Source organism: Carcharhinus amblyrhynchos, chromosome 5 (assembly GCF_965287045.1).
Source record: "Carcharhinus amblyrhynchos chromosome 5, sCarAmb.v2.hapA, whole genome shotgun sequence".
Lineage (NCBI taxonomy): Eukaryota > Metazoa > Chordata > Chondrichthyes > Carcharhiniformes > Carcharhinidae > Carcharhinus > Carcharhinus amblyrhynchos.
Window position 1 is genome coordinate 98,056,148 of NC_137328.1, and position 15,641 is coordinate 98,071,788.

Sequence of the window (15,641 nt, forward strand, 5' to 3'; positions counted from 1 at the left end):
GCTTACAAAATTCAGAGTGATGCAATTTTTAAGCATTAATAATGCCCCTTTTAAAAACAAAAGCACTTTTGGTGGCACGGTGGCACAGTGGTTGGCACTGCTGCCTCACAATGCCAGGGATCCGGCTGGATTCCAGCCTCGGCTGGTTGTCTACGTGGAGTCTGCATGTTCTTTCCATGTCTGGATGGGTTTCCTCCGGGTGATCGCATTTCCACCCACACTCCAAAGAAGTGCAGGTTAGGTTTGATTGGCCAAGCCAAATTGCTTCTTCGTGTCAGGCGGATTAGGAAGGTAAATACGTGAGGTTACGAGGATAGGCCCTGGGTAGGATTGTTGTTGGTACAAACACAATGGGCCAAATGACCTCCTTCTGCATTGTAGGGATTCTATGAAAATAATACTACTCTAAAAATAAAGCAGTCTTTATTACTTATGAAAATATCATTAATGTGATATTCTTTTCATAGACGTATTCAAAAAATACATTTTATTTTACACTTCGAAGGTAAAGCTTACCTGCAGCAGAAGTGGCTTAACTTTCAGCTTCTGTTTAATGCTTTCAATGGAGTAAGGAAAACTGCAGATCAAAGAGACAATAATATTTAACCAAAACTCCAAATTCAACCAATTAACCATAAGTCATAATATCTCTAATTCGGAGTGCTCAAATATATGTTGGAAAATGATCCAGGACAAAGGCATTCTTCAAGAATTGAAAAGAGATGGAAGTTCTCATCAAGCACATACACTGGAAACTGAATCAAAAACAGGAGGTGCCGGAAATATTCGTCAGAATCTCCAAGTGGAAAGATTGGACAAATTAGTGTTTCCAGTGCAGACTTTTCATCACCTTTCATCCTCATTTGAGTCTCCTTCTCATTTTATCCTCCAGTCAATAAACACAGACTGTATTTAGAAATACAGAAGCTATATTGAGCAGGAATAGGCCATTCAGCCCCTCGAGCCTGCTCCACCATTCAACTAGACCATGGCTGATTTTGTACCTCAATGTCATGTTCTGCACCGCCCAAATATCCCATGTTAGCTTTAATATTGAAAACTCTATCCACCTTTTGTCTTGAACCAACTCAATGACTGAGCTTCCGTAGCGCCGAGTGAAGAAATTCCTTCCCATCTCAATCCTTTATGCGACTTCAGGAAATGCAAAGGTCCACATCAAAGGTGATGAAGTGGAGACGGTCAAGAGTTTCAAGTTGCTACGTGTTCAGATCACCAACAATCCTTCTAGTCCCACCAAAGCTGTAGTTAATAAGCCCACCAACATCTCTACTTTCTCAGAAGACTAAGGAAATTGGACATGTCCGCTACAACTCTCAACAATGTCTACAGATATACCATAGAATGCATTCTTTCTGGATGTATCTCAGCTTGATATACTCCTGCTCTGACAAGAGTGCAAGGGACTGCAAAGGGTCGTGACGAAGCCCAGTCCATCACACAAAGCAGCCTCCCACCCACTCTGTCTACACTTCCCGCTGCTTCAGAAAAGCAGCCAACAATCAAGGAACCCACGCACCCTGGACATACTCTCTTCCATCTTCTTCCATTGGGAAAAAGATACAAAAGCCTGAGGACACATACCAACCGACTCAAGAACAGCATCCTCCCTTCTGCCATCAGACTTCTGAATGGTCTTACTGTTTTTCTTAATCTTATTCTTCTTCTTAATCTTTCTCTTCACCCTTTCAACAACTGCAACACTATATTCTGCACCCTATCCTGGGCCTGTACTCATTGGAGATTAGAAGGCTGAGGGGTGATCTTATAGAGCTGTATAAGATAATGAAGGGGCTAGAGAGGGGCGAGGCAGAGAGATTCTTTCCACTTAGAACAGAAACAAGAACTAGAGGACACAGCCTCAAAATAAGGGGGGGTCAGTTTAGAACAGAGTTGAGGAGGAACTTCCCTCAGAGGGTAGTGAATCTCTGGAATTCTCTGCCCATTGAAGCGGTGGAAGCTACCTCGTTGAATATGTTTAAGTCACAGGTAGATAGATTTCTGATTGATAAGGGAATTAAGGCTATGGGGAGCAGGTGGGTAAGTGGAACTGAACCACTTTCAGATCAGCCATGATCATATTGAATGGCGGGGCAGGCTCGAAGGGCTAGATGGCCTACTCATGCTTCTATTTCTTGTTTTTCCCTTTTCCTCTATGTACTCTATGAATAGTATGCTTTGTCTATAACAGCGCGTAAGAAACAATACTTTTCAATGTATCCCAATTCATGAAACAATACTAATTCAATGCAAATCAATCAATTCAACAATAATATATTTTTAAAATCTTTTAAATTATCAACCTGAACTTCCTCATTTCATTGAGGATTTTAATGTGTATCCATTTGGTCCTGGTGCCTCCTAGTTATTTAATGCTTTAAAGTTGATATTGGGATTGTGGCACATTGTTGCAACAGTTTAGAAGCAATTTTGATTGATGTGTAGTTTATAACAGACCTTTCAGGATAAGTGAGATGCTACGAATGAGTAACAAGTAGGAATCTGTTCCTTTTCCTAGCACTGGCAACCTCCATGCAAATAATAAGGCAAAATTTTCTTACTGTGGGTGTTGAATTCATTACCTGGCTCTGGATTTATCCATCTTGTTTAAGAAGCATATTCGAGGAACACGATGCTTATCTGCTTGTCGCCACACTGTCAGCGTTTGTGCCTAAACAAAACAAACGGTACCAGTGTGCTCAGTATTCGAGGTGCAAAACATTTAATGTCAAAAGGTGGAGATGCTGGCATTGGACTGGGGTGGGCACAGTAAGAAGTCTCAGAACATCAGGTTAAAGTCCAACAGGTTTATTTGGAATCATGAGCTTTCGAAGCGTTGCTCCTTCATCTCAGCTGATGTTTTCTTTGTTTTGTGTGTAAAAGAGGGCAACACATTTTTAAAAATAAGCTATTTGTCCCAGTTTTTCCTAACTGGACTTCCTGCAGTATTCATAGGCAAGGACAGCAGGACTATCCCTCATTCTTTGTAATACTATTCTTAAGCTGCCAAGTATCAATCATTAGAATGGCTGGGCATTTATAATTACCCTCAGTGCCCTGAGATAATCTGAATTCTAGCCATCAATTCCTGCTGGAAGGTACACGTGGACTGGTTGACTATGGAGTAGAGAGTAGAGTTTGTATATATGGAAGAATACAGTAACATGAACTGCTGCTTTAAGACCCCGCTCACCTCCACACCAGCTGAAGCATCAAACACCGCCACTGCTCCATCAAGTACACGTAAAGAGCGTTCAACTTCAACCGTGAAATCCACATGACCTGACAAAATGCAAGATTCACTAAAGTGAGATTTAGTTTTGGTGCATTGAGCATGATTCACCAAGCACATGAAAGTTAATTGAATGGCAGGGAGAGGAAATGACATGTACACGATTCTTTTCAGTTTTTAAAAAAAGTATCAGCTGACCCACTCAATAGGTAACCTTTCACCTCATGCAATTCTTTGCTCTCTCAGACCTACCATGCATGAGGCACAAATCCTTAAATGTGCCTGCAATCTTCACTACCTGCACTCCAAATTAACCTCGCATCTGGGAGTAGTTCATTGTATTGATATTCATATTGTACATGATTTGTTTTCCTGTTTTGTGTTTGCAGTGAAGTTCCAATGACCAGTTTCCACTTTCCACTGACAGACATATAATGGAACCTCCATTGTCTGCCTATCTCTCAAGCAGTTAAATGATGCCGATTCAGCAGAATCATTTTCATCCTGCAGAGGGAATGATTCCCTTTCTATCTCAGAAAAAATGCACTTCATTCAGCTTCAGTTCAGACATGTACAATTAGCAAGCATGTCAGACACTTACTTGTCTATCCTTCACTTATATCATGTCTTTCACCACTGAGGTTATCCCAAAGTGCCCCAGTGATCACTGCTGAAGTACGGCTCAGTGACACACTGATCTGAAAATGGAGCCTATCAACACGGATATTATTAGCCTGGATAGAGGGTTAGTTAGCTAACAGCTAACCAATGGGCCATTTTGGGTACCTTGGGTTGGCAAGATGTAATGAGTGGAATACCACAGGGATCAATGCTGGGGTCTCAACTATCTATAATTTATATTAATAACTTGGATAACAGTTTTGAATGAGTGGTTGCTAATGACACAAAAATAGGTAGGAAGGGAAATTGTGAAGAGGACATAAGGATATTGACTGGATGAAGGGATATAGATTTGTTAAGTGAGTGGGCAAAGGTTTGGCAGATGGAGTGTAACATGGGAAAAAGTGAACTTGTCCACTTATCAGGAAGAATAAAAAAAGCAGCAGATTACTTAAATGGAGAGTGATTGCAGAATTCTGAAGTACAGAGGGACCTGGATGTTCTGGTACATGAATCACCAAAAAAATTAATGGGCAGATACAGCAAGTGATTAGAAAAACAAACGGGATGTTGCCATTTAAATTCCATTTGCCTTGCAATAAAAAGATGTTTCATCACTGTTGTACAGGGCATTAGTGAGACCACCTTTGGATTACTGTGTACAGTTTTGGCCTCCTTATTTAAGAAAGGACGCATCTGAAGTTCAGAGAAGGGTAGGAGAGAGTGTAGGAAGGTAGGAGGAAGGGTAGGAGGGTAGATGGTAGGAGGGAGGGAGGGAAGGAGGGCATGCGCGTATGTGCATGTGTGTGGACTGGAGGAGGAATTGGACAAATTGTGCCTGTATCCATTGGAGTTTAGCAGAATGAGAGGTGATCTTACTAAAACATGTAGGATCCTAGGGGGCTTCTTGGGGTGGATGCTGAAGGGATGTTTACCTCTCCAGGAGACACAAGAATCAGGGAACACAATTTTAAAATAAGGGATCTCTCATTTAAGATGGAGATGAGGAGAAATATTTTCTCCCAGAGGGACACAATTCTGTGGGACTCTTCCTCAGAGAGTATTAAAGGCAGGGTCATTGAATATTTTTAAGGCTTAAGTAGGTAGCCTAACCTCCTTCACATGAAACTTGCATTAAGTTGATCTTTCTTCACACCCTAACTATGACTGTGACACTACATTCTGCACTCTCTCCTTTCCTTCTCTATGGACGGTATGCTTTGTTCTGCATAGCGTGCAAAAAACAATACTTCTCACTGTAGACTAATACATGCGATAAATCAAACCAAATCTTTGCCCCTGGGACGACAATGATGCAGATTCCAGGGAATTTTATGGTTAAAGCTGGATTTTGATCCAAGCACAAAATCACTTATTGGATTAATTACAATTTGAATTGTCTATTTGAACAAGAATGGTCTCTCAATTGGGAAACCTGCATATCACTCCAAAGATGTGAGAGTTAGGTAGATTGGCCATGCTAAATTGGCCCTTAGTGTCAGGAGGATTAGCAGGGCAAATACATGGGGTTACGGGGAAAGGGCCTATGTGAGATTGTTGTCGGTGCAAACTTGATGGGCCGAGTGGCCTCCTTCTGCATGGCAGGGATTCTATGATTCCAGTTATTAAAGCCAAGAGTATTTCAAATGCAAAAACTGAGTATTTGTGGCCAGTTAAAACAATCTGAAACAATTTATCATGATTTTAAACATAGTACATTATTAATTGACAAGAACCCAACTCTATTTTTATATGGAGCCACTGACTCAATCACAAGTGATCAAGTGTCCCAGCGTGTGGTTGCCTACCTGGTGTATCTATTAAGTTGACCCGATGGGTTTTCCAGTCGAACGTGACAGCAGCTGACTGGATGGTAATCCCACGCTCCCGTTCCTGTGCCATGAAGTCAGTCACTGTATCTCCATCATCAACATCTAAGGAAAAGTAGAAGATTCTATGGTGTGGTGTTTTCATAATGCGAGCTCAATTCACAATTACATTATAGCGTACGTAATACGAAATCTCATCAAGAACCCCATAAAGTTTATTTTTAAAAATCCTACAATTAAACATATTAACAGAGGTACAATGTTGCAGCACATTGTGCCAGAATTGCAGGACATGAGCTTACACCCATATTCCAACTTAATTGATTTTGTAAGTTTAATCATACTGTTAGAGGAGAGAAGTGGACAGATATTGGTGAAGTGGAGAAGGAGTAACCTGATGTACTCTGCACTTTTTCACAGCTGTTTTATTGCAACATAAGCAATAGCCGAGAATCATGACACCTGCCTATCGTGTCAGGACAGTTTACTCAAAAAGGAAGCAAAGAAGTTATGAAGCCTGATTCTCTACACAGCTAGATATGGATAACGCTCAGGCTTAGGATGGTAAGTAGCAAATAACATTCATGCCATATGCATGGGAAATAAGGATCATATCCAACAAGAAAGAATCTAACTACTCTTCCTTGACATTAAATGGCGTTACCTTTGCTGAATTTCCTGCTATCAACACCTTCAGTGTTAGCACCGACCAGAAACCTAACTGGACCAGCCATAATGTTGCTACAAGAGCCAGAGGCTGGAAGTTCTGCAGGGACACCTTGTGTCTCCCCAAAGTTTCTCCACCACCTACAAGATACACTTTATCCAGGTCTGGTGGAATTCTCCAATAATACGCAAGAAGTTCAACTCAAACAGGGCAAAGCACCCTCTTGATCAACACCTTATCCACTGTCTTAACATACAGCTCCTCCACCACTGATTCGCAATGGCAGCAGTGTGTACCATTTATAAGCTGCGCTGCAGCAACTCACCAAGTCTCGCCTGACACCATCTTCCAAACCCATGACCTCTAACAACCAGAAGAACAAGAGCAGCACATGCATGGGAACACCACGACTGCAATTTTCCCTACAAGTCACACCATTTTAACTGGGAAATATATTGTTGGGTGTAACTATACATCAGGGATTGAAGCGGTTCTCAAGGCTAATTTAAGATGAGCAATAAATGCTGGTCCTGCCAGTGATGCTCATGTCTCATGAATGATTTTTTTTAAACTACAAAAAGATTAAGTGTTGGCTTTAAATGTATAAGTTAGTACAACTTCTCATCCATACTTTTCCTGGAACTATGTCTTTACTTGGTTAGAAGGATTAGTGGGTACAATATGTAGGGATATGGGGATAGGGCCTGGGAGGGATTGTGTTCGGTGCAGGCTCAATGGGCCGAAGGGCCTCCTTCTGCACTGTAGGGTTCTATGATTTTATGATTCTATGATTTTATTCAGACATCCACTCCTAATGTGCATATTATAAGTCACCTTTGATAAACTCCAGCCAGTAATACATTTTTTTGCTAATTTTATCCTCTTCCTAAAGCACCGGTTCCTTCACTGAGCTTGTTTTATGTAGAATGTCCAGCACTGGCACCCTGTTCAAATCAATATTATTCACCTACTAGTCTTGGCATTATGAATTGACTAGCTATTTTATTGTCAGCTGAGTGGGGCAATCACAGAAAAGCTCAATCCTGTCTTTGCATGACAGCCACTTGTGTTTATGCCCATTGGAGATTGCTAGGAAGCAATGAGAACCATCGATCATAATCTATCTCCCCACTCTCTAAATTTAACCTTAAGCCTAATGCCTATGCACTTAACACCATTCCGGCTGAGAGGCAATAATTTAGCACATACTGAGCATTGAATCTCGAAGATCTGCACAACTTGATTACTCACTGGATAATGTAGTTAAATTGTCAGAGCAGTTCAGCACAAAATAATTACATTCAGGGATGGAAGCTCCTGCAAGCATTTTTTTTCACAATTCCCACTTTCAACATTTTTAAGCTTCGACTCCCATCAATTTCTAGCTCGGATACTGAATGGAGCTTTTTACCACCAATGCCTCTACTTTCTCAGGAGGCTAAGGAAATTTGGCATGTCCATTACGACTCTCACCAATTTTTACAGATGCACCATAGAAAGCATTCTTTCAGGTTGTATCACAGCTTGATTTGGTATGGCTCCTGCTCTGACCAAGACTGCAAGAAACTACAAAGGGTTGTGAACGTAGCATAGTCCATCATGCAAACCAGTTTCTCATCCACTGACTCCTTCTGCACTTCTTGCTGCCTCAGAAAAGCAGCCAGCATAATGAAGGACCCCGGACATACAGCGGGATTTTATGACCTCGCTCAGTCGAGGATCATAAAATTCTGCCCGAGGCCAAAGGAGAATTACGTTTTGCGAACCTCGCCCACCCCAGTGATAAAGTTCCAGCCATACTTTCTTCCACCTTCTTCCATCAGGATAAAGATACAAAAGTCTGAGATCACATACCAACCAACTCATGGGCAGCACAGTGGCAATCACTGCTGCTTCACAGCACCAGGATCCTAGGTTTGATTCCTGGCTTGGGTCACTGTCTGTGTGAGTTTGTACATTTTCCCTTGTCTGCGTAGGTTTGCTCCGAGTGCTCTGGTTTCCTCCCACATTCTGGAAGACGTGCTGGTTAAGTGCATTGACCCGAACAGGCGCCGGACTGTGGCGACTAGGAGAACTTCACAGTAACTTCATTGCAGTGTTAATGTAAGCCTTACTTGTGACTAAAAGAAAAGCTTCTTCCCTGCTGCCATCAGACTTTTGAATAGACCTATCATATATTAAGTTGATCTTTCTCTAACCTTAGTTATGATTATATTCTGCACTCTCTCCTTTTCTTCTCCCCAGTGTACTCTATGAACGGCATTATTTGTCTGTATAGTGCGCAAAGAAACAATACTTTTCACTGTCCACGTTATCCAATACATGTGACAATATTAGGTCAAATCAAATAACAATATGGGGGAAACAGTGAGAACAGGCGAAACTCAGGAATGAACACAGTAATACATTCATTGAGAGGATTAGATAATGCCATAATCCCTGAGTGCTAGGTAATGCCATAATTTCCAAGTGGAACAGCCAAATAAATAAAATCATTGAACCCAATGATATTACTGTTGCATAAATTGTCATGAATATATCATATTTACACAGGTTGTAGAGTTAGTCAAGATAGCCTTATTTTATTTTTGGCTATGGGTTGGGTAGGGTGTAATGAGGGACTAAAAGCCAACAAATCCCCTGGACTGATGATCTTTGTCATAGAGTTCAAGAAAAGTTGTGCCTGCAGAGACAGCTTTTTCTGATCTTCCAAAATTTCCTGGATCCCGGAAGTCAGCTGACTAAACAGCCAACACGTGTGACTGAATGACCCACAACAGAATATTCAGCTTAACATTCCAGATTCTACACCTTACAAAATGTTCACGTTGCTTATTTTCAATGAATTTCTCAAAAGTGTGCATTCAATCTTATCGCAACTCAATAAGGCCTCAGCAGGAGAGGGAGCACATCCTTACCTCCAAGTGCCCTGGTATATCCAGCATAATAAAGCATCCTCTCAGTGGTTGTGGTTTTCCCTGCGTCAATATGAGCCATGATTCCAATATTTCGAATTCTGTTAATACAGACTTTTTCTTAAATAAAGGGATAAAGTACATTGTTCCATACACAATGAATTACCTTTAGGAATCCTTAGTGACAAATGCCATAGATGGAAATTGCTTCTATTACATATTATCATTAAAAAAACCACCTAATGTCCTTTAGTGGAAGAAATCTGCCATCTTTGTCTGGTCTGGCCTACATCTGACTCCAGAGCCACAGAAGTATTGCTGATTCTCTAAAATGATCTAGCAAGCCACTCAGTTCAGGGGCAATTAAGACTGGCCCAGCCAGTGAGGCCCACATCTCATGAATTAATTTTTAAAAATGCTTAAATGTATAGAATTCATAACGCTTGAGAAGGATTATTAACAAATTGCTGAAAAACATAATTTACAAAGAAAGGTTGATTCCTCTAAATAAACAAAGAATTTCTGTTAATTAGAGAGACATTTATATTAATTATTTTAATGTATTAATTGCTGAATGGGTTCATACTTACTTAGAGATATCTGGATTGATAATGGTACGTAACGATTTAATCTCACCTGTAAGGCATTGGAAATCAGAATTTACATTTTTAAATGCATCTTAAGCAAAAGAGGCTTTAATTATCCTGGAGTGGTACAAAAAAAAACAATCAGCTTAACCATTCACGAGTGGACTAATGATAATTGGCTGTGTTTTAACAGTAAAGGCAAAATGGTGGAACTCACCAGAAAAAGCATAAATCACCAAAAATTATTCCAATAATACACAATTTACAGAAATATTAATATATTACACTACAATTCGACCTCCCTCTGTGCTGTAAAACGCTGCTGCACTTCCAAAAGCCACATCCACAAGAAATAAAGAGGAGATTTATAGCATGGAGGAGGTATTCAACCCATTCTGCCTGTGCTGATTGATAAATAGTTATCCTGACTAATTCCACTTTCCAACCTTTGTCCTGTAGGTTACAACACTTCAAGTAAATACCCAATTTCTTTTTAAACGCAGTGTGATCATATCCGCAGCTACCACCTTTCCAGGCAGTAAGTTCCAGACTCCGATCATCATCTAATAAAAGAACTCTCAACTCCCCTCTAACCCTTTGACCAATTACTTTAAATTGATTTGCTCTGGTTATTGATTTCTCAGCTGAGGGAAATTGGCTCTTCTTATCCACTTTAAGCCCCTTTTCAATTTTATATATCACAGTTAAATCTCCCTTCAGCCTCTGCTATTCCCAAAAAAACAATCACAGGCTTCCAATTTTTCCTTGTAGCTGAAAATTCTCCATTTCTGGCAATATCCTGGTAAATTTCATCATGTACTTCCTGCAACTTGGTGACTAGAACGATTCATGGTGCTCCAGCTGAGGCCTAGCTAGTGTTTTATACAGTTTCAGCATAACTTCTCTGCTCTTATATTCTATGCAACAGCTAATAAAGGAAAGTATTCACAGAATCATAGAACAAAAATTTCTTAACTAATTTATCAATCTATCACACTAGGTTCAGTGATCTGTGGACATGCATTCCAAGGTCCTTCCATTTCTTTATACTTCTCAGATTAATTAAACATGTAATATACATGTTAAGAGGCACACATCCAATTTTTGTCACAATCAGAAAGCATTTCCTTACTGAGAGTGTATCCAACTGTTCAAACTGGTCACCAGGTGGTTGAGGCCAAGGCTTGCAGCTAATTTAAGAAAGAGTGTGCTTTGAGAAGAGGTGCTGTGCTGGAATGGTGGCAGAGTTCATGTTCTGAGATAAAATGGGCTCAAGAGCTTTCTTCATCCAACTGGCCTCATGTTCAAATTACAACCATGCCTTTATCACCCTCTAAAATCAGCAGAAATTGTGTATGAAGCTTTTTTCCCTCATTAATTTGCGGGATGCGTGCACTGTTGGTTAGGTCAATATTTATTGTCCATCCTAACTGCCGTTGAGAAGGCGGAGGTGACCTGTCTTTTTGAACTGCTGCAGTCCATGTGGTTTGGAACACCCATAGTACTGTTAGGGAGGGAGTTTCAGGATTCCGACCCAGAAATAGTGAAGGAACGGCAATATATTTACATTGGAGGGGAATTTCTAGGGCGTGGCGTTCTCATGTGTCTGCTGCCCTTGTCCTTCTAGATGGTACTGATTGTGGGTTTAGAAACTGCTGCCTAAAGAGCCTTGGTGAGTTCCTGCAGTGCATCTTGTGGGTGATACGCACTATTCATGAATGTTTGTGAAAGGGGTGCCAATCAAATGGGCTGGTTTGTCCTGGACAGTGTTAAGCATCTGAAGTGCTTTTGGAGCTGGACTCATTCATCACACTCCTAATTTGCACTTTACAGATGATGGACAAGCTTTGGAAAGAGGTGAATTACTCGCCACAGGATCCCTAATCTCTGACCTGCTCTTGTAGCCAAGGTATTTATATAGCTGATCCAGTTCAGTTTCTGGTCAATGGTCCCCAGAGTGTTAATAATGGTGGATGTTAATAAATGGTGCCATTGAATGTCATGGGGTGATAGTTCGATTCTCTCTTGTTGGTGATGGTCATTGCCTGGCACTTGTGTGGTGCAATGTTACTGACCACTTATCAGCCCAAGCCTGGATATTTTCCAGGTCTTGCTTGCATTTGGACCTAGACTGCTTCTGCTTCTGCATCTGAGGAGTCGCAAATGGTGCTGAACATTGTGCAATTATCAGGGAACATCTCCTGACTTTATGATGGAAGGAAGGTCACTTACCCGGGAGAGAGCTGTACCTCCTGTTGAAAATACCTTTTACTTTCCTCCTGCTGTTATGAGAAATCCTAACACAGCAGCGTGGAAGGCACTGAAAATACAGAACAATCGATTAGCTCAATTCTGGTTGTATTGTTGGTAAAAAAAGAAAAAATTGAATTAGCGCATGTAACTCAAGTTGAAGAGTATGCAAAGGTGTGGCAACTGAATAGGCCCTTCCTACACTGTAGATTCAATGGTAGCAAACACATTATTGGAAAAGTTTCTGTTGTTTTAACGTGAGGTTGACCTTTTTAGAAGTAATCCCCCAAAGAGGAATACCTCATCTTGTAATCTATTAATAATGTGTGGGAAGGTATGAACTCTCCTTCAGTAACATTTAGTGGTTAATTAACAGAATATCTGACACTTACTTTAAAATGAACAAATAACAATTTATTTGCTTAACTAAAAGGGAACTTTAACTAAACAAGTAACATACCGAATAAAATAAGATTCTAACGGAATGCTGTTCAAATAAATATAATATCCATTAATTAACAAAAAAAATAGAATTCAGTCACTTCAAAAAGGTATTGCATCTTTCAGGACCTGAAATTTCTTGGTTGATTTCTCTGTCTGTAAATTCTTTCTGATTTGGTACCTTTTGCTAGTTAGATGGTGAATTCTCTTAAGAGATATCTGAGAGTTGCTTTCACCATCTCGAGGCTTGAGAGGTGGCAGTTCCTAACTCCTGTTTTCCCCCTTGCACTCTCTTTTATACCTGTGATGACGTATCAATTTTCCTACAATAGAAAATGACTTTGTCCACACCATCAAATTCAAATGTTACAGGTTCTCAGTATCCCAGTGTCTGCATTAAATTGATAGCTGAATTCAAAAACATTCAAATGCCTGAAGCCTGTTATCAAGGAACCCCGCTGCCTGGCCTTGGATACAAACGTTACAGTCTGGGACCTCAAATGCACCTGCATTTTAAACCTCCAAGCACTGAAACAAAACGCCAGCTTCTAAAGGGACCACACAATGTTTTCTTCCCCTCTAGAATTTTAACATTCTTTACATCTTTACAAACTCAATTTCGCAACACTATGTTAAAATTTAAAATGTTAATCATCACCACATGATGTGCACTGGATGAGTGAATCCCAGTTAGCAGCAGTTCCATCACAAATCGCCTCATTTCCTCCTTGTTGTTATCAAAATCTTCATGCAAAATAAACCTATAAGATAAAAGAACATTCAGTATCTAACATGTGTTTAGCAGTGACTTCCAATATCACAACATTAAATATTGTTGTAGGCAGCAAAACACTTGAGGAATGAAGTGACATTTCAAATCGATTGTGATGAGATTTGGGTCAGTCTCAATCTTTTCATATTTAAATGTAACAGTTTAAATATGTTTAATATTTTCCTGAAAATAGAAATTCTGTGACTGGTTTCAGGGATGAGTTATGAAAACAGGTTGAAGAAGTTAGATACATAGAAATTAGGAGCAGAAGTAGGTCATTCGACCCTTCGAACCTATTTCAACATTCAGTATGATCACGGCTGATCCTCTGTCTCAACACCACAGTCCCGTTCTCTCCTCATATCTCTGGGCACCTTTAATCTCTAAAAATTGGTCTATTTCCTGTTTAAATATAGTCAGTGGCTTGGCCTCCATAGCCTTCAGTGGTAGAGGATTTCACAGGTTCACCACCCTCCAAGTAAAGAGGTTGCTCCTCATCTTGGTCCTAAATGGCTTACCCCGTATCCTCAGACTGTGATTTCTTGTTCTGGACACACCAGCCAGAAGAAAAAACAGCCTTGCATTGACTGTGCAGTCCAGTCAAAATTTTATATGCCTGAATTCAATCTCCTCTACTTCTTCTAAAGTCCACTGAACACTGGCCTAATCGACCTAATCTCTCCTCATACGACAATGCTGCCATCCCATGAATCAGTATGGTGAACGTTTCTGCATTCCTTCTATGGCGAGTATATCCTTTCTTAGATGAGGAGACCAAAACTGCACATAATAGTCCAGGTGGGGTTTTACCAAGGCCCTTTACAGCTGCAGTAAGATCTTCTTGCTCCTGTACTCAACACAATGCAATTCCTCTTGCAATTAAGACCAACATAATAACATTTGCTCTTCTAACTGTTTGCTGTACCTGCATGCTTAATTTCAATGACTGGTGTACTAGGACATCCAAATCCTGTTGTATGTCAAAATTTCCCAATCTATCACCATTTAAATAATGCTCTGCTGTTTTGTTCCTCTGTCTAAAGAGGATAACTTTACATTTATTCTGCATCTTACATGCCCATTCCAATTGTCTAAATCATCTCGAAACCTCCTAACATCTAGTTTTGTGTCACCAGCAAACTTGGAAATATTACACTGGATAAAAGCAAATTACTGTGGATGCTGGAAAATCCCAGCAAGTCTGATAACGTCTGTATGGAGAGAAAACAGCTGATGTTCCGAGTCTAGATGACTCTTTGTCAAAGCTCTGGAGCTTTGTCAAGCTGTTAGGAGCTTTGACAAAGGGTCGTCTGGACTCGAAACATCAGCTCTTTTCTCTCCATACAGATGGTGCTAGACCTGCTGAGATTTTCCAGCATTTTCTCTTTAGGGTGGAAATATTACATTTGTTTCCCTCATCCAAATCACTGATGTATACCATTAATGGTTGGGTTAGTCACCATCTGCCACTTAGAAAAGGACCCATTTTATCCTACTCTCTGTTCCCTATCTGCTAACCAGTTCCCAATCCATGCCAATATAATACCCCCAATTCCATGCACTTTAATTTTGCGGCCTAACCGCTTATGTAGGACTTTATCAAAAGCTATCTGAAAATCCAAATACTTCACATCCACTGGTTCAGCCTTATCTATTCTCCCAGTTATGTCCCCAAAAAAACTCCAATAGGTTTGTCAAACATGATTTCCCTTTCATTAATTCCTGTTGACTTTGTTTAATCCCACTGATATTTTCTAAGTATCCTGATATTGCATCCTTTATAATGGACTCCAGCTATTTCCCTACTACTGATGTTAGGCTAACTGTCCTTTTTTCTCCCACCCTCCTTTTTTAAGTAGCGGGGTTACATTTGCCACCCTCCAACCTGCCGGGACTGCTCCCGAACCTACAGAATTTTGTAGATGATAAACAACGCATCCACTATTTTCATGACTACCTCCTTTAGTATGCTGGAATGTAGATTATGGGGCTTTTATTGAGACTGGTCTTTAGTATCATCTCTAATATTTCCAGAACCCTCGATCCAACTCCCAATGTTCCCGAATCTGATCCTTACCTGAACTAACAAGCTCCCCCTCTCATCAACCCCCTCACATCGCTGCCATTCTTCCCATTCAAAACATCCCATTCCAGAGCAAAAGATAAATTCCGTTCATGGATTTCACCAGAGATAATTAACAAAGGACACTGGAGAAAGTCAGCGTCGCTCCAGGATGACCCTTCCTGCAGGATGAACACCCGCTGTGTACGGTCCTCCCACTTGGTCACCTCTTGCCTCCTTTTGCGCC

At 40.5% G+C, this 15,641-nt stretch overlaps 1 protein-coding gene across 1 annotated transcript in view; it reads right to left on the bottom strand.

Moving 5' to 3' along the window:
• gfm2 (GTP dependent ribosome recycling factor mitochondrial 2) overlaps positions 1 to 15,593 on the bottom strand; it is a 41,962-nt gene extending 26,369 nt beyond the window's left edge. Inside the window, exons 1-9 of the mRNA XM_080189277.1 lie at positions 15,410 to 15,593; positions 13,219 to 13,321; positions 12,102 to 12,189; positions 9,873 to 9,918; positions 9,286 to 9,383; positions 5,680 to 5,805; positions 3,212 to 3,300; positions 2,601 to 2,689; positions 517 to 577 (exon numbers count right to left, since the gene is read on the bottom strand). Coding sequence (XP_080045403.1) covers positions 517 to 577; positions 2,601 to 2,689; positions 3,212 to 3,300; positions 5,680 to 5,805; positions 9,286 to 9,383; positions 9,873 to 9,918; positions 12,102 to 12,189; positions 13,219 to 13,281 — 660 coding nt within the window. The 5' untranslated portion in view covers positions 13,282 to 13,321; positions 15,410 to 15,593. The remainder of the gene's footprint in view (positions 1 to 516; positions 578 to 2,600; positions 2,690 to 3,211; positions 3,301 to 5,679; positions 5,806 to 9,285; positions 9,384 to 9,872; positions 9,919 to 12,101; positions 12,190 to 13,218; positions 13,322 to 15,409) is intronic.
• Positions 15,594 to 15,641: the final 48 nt, after the last annotated feature.